The sequence below is a fragment of the Vicia villosa genome, unplaced genomic scaffold (genome assembly GCF_029867415.1).
Source record: "Vicia villosa cultivar HV-30 ecotype Madison, WI unplaced genomic scaffold, Vvil1.0 ctg.000399F_1_1, whole genome shotgun sequence".
Taxonomy (NCBI): Eukaryota; Viridiplantae; Streptophyta; class Magnoliopsida; order Fabales; family Fabaceae; genus Vicia; species Vicia villosa.
The window spans coordinates 874,065-878,955 of NW_026705179.1; the positions used below are offsets into that span (position 1 = coordinate 874,065).

General features: G+C 40.2%; 1 protein-coding gene across 1 annotated transcript; it reads left to right on the forward strand.

The window, feature by feature from the left end:
- Positions 1-2,590: 2,590 nt before the first annotated feature.
- On the forward strand, positions 2,591-3,962 carry LOC131627741 (uncharacterized). Its single transcript, XM_058898595.1, has 3 exons — positions 2,591-2,723; positions 3,036-3,272; positions 3,544-3,962. Exons 1-3 carry the CDS (start codon positions 2,591-2,593, stop codon positions 3,960-3,962), a joined length of 789 nt encoding a protein of 262 aa, XP_058754578.1.
- Positions 3,963-4,891: the final 929 nt, after the last annotated feature.

The following is a 4,891-nucleotide window of genomic DNA, read 5'->3' on the forward strand; positions in this document are numbered from 1 at the left end:
TTTCAAGGGAACTCATGATCCTGATGGTGCAATTACATGGCTAAAGGATATTGAGAGAATCTTTCGTGTGATGGATTGTACTCCAGACCAGAAGGTTCGTTATGGAACTCATATGCTAGCAGTCGAGGCTGTTGACTGGTGGCTAGAGACTCGTCAGAGGTTGGAGGTTGTAGGTGAAGAGATCACGTGGGTTGTATTCTGTAGGGAGTTCTTGAGGAAGTACTTTCTAGAGGATGTCCGTGGAAAGAAGGAAATTAAATTTCTTGAGTTAAGGCAAGGGAATAAGTCGGTGGTTGAGTATGCTTCTAAGTTTGGTGAGTTGGCTAAGTTTTACCAACACTATGATGGACCAACTGGTGAATTTTCGAAGTGCATCAAGTTTGAGAATGGATTGCTCCCAGAAACTAAGAAGGCGATTAGTTACCAGAAGCTTTGTGTCTTTGCTGATTTGGTAGATTGTTATCGAATCTATGAGGAAGACAACAATTCTCGTTATCGGGTTATTAGTGAGAAGCGAGGCAAGAGTCAACAAGGCCGTGGTAAGCCTTATGATGCTCCTACTGGAAAGGGTAAGCACAAAGCTACTAAGGACAAGAGAACTAGGGGGGGAGATGCTCCTGCTGGTATTGTGTGCTTCAAGTGTGGCAAAGCTGGTCATAAGAGCACTGTGTGTACTGTTGAAGCAAAGAGGTGTTTCAGTTGTGGAAAGTTTGGTCATGCGTTATCCGAGTGCACACACAAGGAGATGGTTTGCTTCAACTGTGGTGAAGAAGGCCATGTTGGAAGCAAGTGTCAGAAGCCCAAGAAGGAGCAAGCTAGTGGGAAGGTGTTTGCCTTGTCGGGAAGTCATACCACTAGTGAGGATGCACTCATCAGAGGTACATGTTTCATTAATAGCATTCATTTGATTACTATTATTGATACTGGTGCTACACATTATTTTATCTCTACTAATTGTGTTGAAAGATTGGGTCTTGTGTTATCTTCTATGAACAGAGAGATGGTTGTCGATACTCTAGCTAAGGGATCAGTAACTACTTCTCTTGTCTGTTTAAAGTGTCTCGTGTCGATTTTTGACAGAGACTTTGTGGTTGATTTTGTTTGTTTGCCATTTAGAGGTTTGGACGTGATCTTGGGTATGAACTGGTTAGAGCATAACCATGTTCATATTAATTGCCATGACAAGTCGGTGAGGTTTTCTACTCCTGAAGTGGAAGGTGTTGAGTTTTTGTCGGCTAGACAGTTGCGCATGTTATTGAAAGAAGAAGTGCAAGTGTTTGCTTTGGTTGCATCGATGTCGGTTGAGAATCAAGCTATAATAGATGAGTTGAAGGTGGTGTGTGAATTTCTTGAAGTTTTCCTTGATGAAATTCCTGATGTACCGCCTGAGAGAGAAGTTGAGTTCTCTATTGATCTTTTACCTGGTACTAGACCATTGTCTATGGCACCGTGCAGGATGTCTGCATCATAATTATCGGAATTAAAGAAGCAATTGGAAGAATTGCTTGAGAAGAAGTTTGTGAGACCTAGTGTGCCGTCGTAGGAAGCTCTAGTATTATTGGTTGAGAAGAAAGATGGAAGTATAAGACTTTGTATTGATTACAGGCAATTGAATAAGGTGACAATCAAAAACAAGTATCCACTTCCAAGAATAGAGGACTTGATGGATCAGTTGATTGGTGCCCGTGTGTTTAGTAAGATTGGTTTGAGGTCGGGTTACCATCAGATCAAAGTGAAAGATGAGGATATGCATAAGACGGCTTTCAGGACACGTTATGGACATTATGAGTATTCTGTGATGCCTTTTTGTGTTACTAATGCACCGAGAGTATTTATGGAGTATATGAACCGTATTTTTCATGAGTATCTGGATCAATTTGTGGTGGTGTTCATTGATGATATTTTGATTTACTCTAAATCAAAATCAGATCATGCTGAGCATTGGAAGTTGGTATTGCAAGTCTTGAAAGAGAAGAATTTGTATGCGAAGTTGTCCAAGTGTGAGTTCTGGTTGAAAGAAGTTAGTTTTCTTGGTCATGTTATTTCGGGTGATGGCATTGCTGTGGATGCGTCAAAAGTTGATGTCGTGTTGAGATGGGAAACTCCTAAGTCGGCTACCGAGATTCGAAGCTTTTTGGGATTAGCCGGTTACTATAGAAGGTTCATTGAAGGATTTTCTAAGTTGGCGTTTCCGTTTAGGAAGTTAACGTGCAAGGGTAAGGCTTTTGCATGGGATATTCAATGTGAAGAGAGTTTTACCGAGTTGAAGAAGAGATTAACGTCGGCCCCGATTTTGATATTGCCTAATCCGGAAAAATATTTTGTGGTTTATTGTGATGCTTCTAAGATGGGTTTAGGAGGTGTGCTCATGAAAAATGATAATGTTGTTGCCGATGCTTTAAACCGAAAGACCTTGCATATGTCAACAATGATGGTTAAGGAGTTAGAATTGATTGAGCAATTCAGAGATATGAGTTTGGTATGCGATGTGACACCTAAGAGTGTTAGATTGGGTATGCTGAAGATTAATAATTATTTTCTGGATAGTATCAAAGAAGCTTAGAAGTTGGATGTGAAATTGGTAGATTCGATGGTTGGAATCGATCAAACTGAGAGTGATGACTTTAAGTTGGATGCGCATGGTGTGTTCAGATTTCGTAATCGGATTTGCATTCCCGATGATGTGGATTTCAAGAGAGCGATTCTTGAGGAAGGTCATAGAAGTAATTTGAGTATTCATCCAGGAGCTACAAACAGGTATCAAGATTTGAAGAATTTGTTTTGTGGCCTGGAATGAAGCGTGACATAGTTTAGTTTATGTATGCATGTTTGACTTGTCAGAAGTCGAAAGTTGAACATCAGAAGCCTGCGGGGTTAATGCAACCATTAGAAGTTCCAAAATGGAAATGGGATAGCATTTCTATGGATTTTGTGACGGGTTTACGTAATACCGTAATAGGACATGATTCGATTTGGTATCGTTGATAGGCTTACGAAGTCGGATCATTTTGTACCTATTAACATCACTTATCCAGTTTCTAAATTGGCGGAGATTTATATCAATGTGATTGTTAAGCTGCATGGTGTTCCTTTGTGTATTGTTTCACATAGAGATTTGAGGTTCACTTCATATTTTTGGAAAAGTTTGCAAGGAGCACTGGGTTCTAAGTTAAGGTTGAGTTCAGCGTATTATCCTCAAACAAATGGTCAGAAGGAGAGGACTATTCAGTCGTTAGAGGATTTTTCGAGAGCTTGTGATCTTGAGCAGGGAGGTATGTGGGATACTTATCTTCCATTGATCGAGTTCACTTACAACAATAGTTACCATTCTAGTATTGGGATGGTGCCTTTCGAAGCATTGTTTGGTCAGAGATATAGGACTCCGTTGTGTTGGCATGAATCGGGGTGAGAGTGTAGTACTTGGACCGAAGATTGTTCGAGAGACTACCGAGAAGGTTAAGTTGATTCGTGAGAAGATGAAAACTTCTCAGAGTAGGCAGAAGAGTTATCATGACAAGAGGAAGAAAGATTTGGAATTTCAAGCGGGTGATCATGTATTTTTGAGAGTCACCCCGGTGACCGGTGTGGGGCGAGCATTGAAGTCTAAAAAGCTCACTCCTCGTTTTATTGGACCGTATCAGATTTCAGAGAAGGTTGGGAATGTGGCGTATAGAGTGGCGTTACCGCCGAATCTTTCGAATTTGCATGATGTGTTTCACGTGTCGCAAATTTGGAAGTATATTTCTGATCCTTCTCATGTGATTCATATGGATGATGTGCAAGTATGGGATAATCTCATGGTGGAGACTATGCCGGTAAGAATTGAGGATCGCGAGACGAAGACGCTTAGAGGCAAAGAAATTGCGTTGGTGAAGGTAGTTTGGTCGGGAGCTACCGGAGAGAGTTTGACGTGGGAGTTGGAAAGCAAGATGCGAGATTCGTATCGTGAGTTATTTGATTAAGGTAATTTTCGAGGACGAAAATATTCTAAGTGGGGAGAGTTGTAACGCATATTTTTCTTTTAATTATTAGGGTTATTGTGTGACGTGTGAATTATTTGATAATTATGTGTTAATTGTGTGTTTAATTGATTTTATGTTATTTTATTGGGAATTATTAGTAAATGACATAAGTTAGTAAGTTTATTAGTTTTTGGGCCTATGATAGAATTAGTAATGGAGAGGCGCTAATTAGAGCCAATTAGCAATTTGAGAATTAGTAAGGGTTTAACAAAATAAGAGAATTGAAGGGAATAGAAAGTTAGAGCTCATTTGGTGAAATAGAGAAAGAGAGAAAGAAGATGAGAAAGCTAGGTTTTGAAGATAGAGTTGGCTTCATTCCAAAACCCAAGGTAATGGTGGAAGTCTTTCATGATAAAGGGTTGTATGATGATGTTTAGGGTGAGGTTTTGATTGTATGTTGCTATCCATGAATATGTGTTGTAGAATCTTAGGGTTTGTGATGAATTTCCATGAAATTGTGATTCAAATCATGCTGATATTGATGATTGATGATGAATGATGCTGTGATTATATGTGTTTAATTGTTGATTGGGATGCGTTTTGGGTGGTGGAAGTATGGTTATGCAGTGTTGTGTGGTTCTTGTAACACCCTGGATTTCCGCTTACCCCCACGGGGCTTCCGGCCTACCAAGCATGTCACCAGCTTAATCAAAACTCCCCCCAGGTCCGCTTACCGGCTGCCCAGGAAATATTGTTTTTGCCTCCCGTAGGAATCGAACCACGTACTTAGGGGTTAAGTACGTATTCATAGCAATTCCTGCTACCATAGAATCATGGCATTGATTTGATGATGTTTAGCCGTTGTCGTTTATGTTGTTTAAGTTGTGATAATGGATGTGCATCATTGAGTCGCATCCATTGCATTGTTT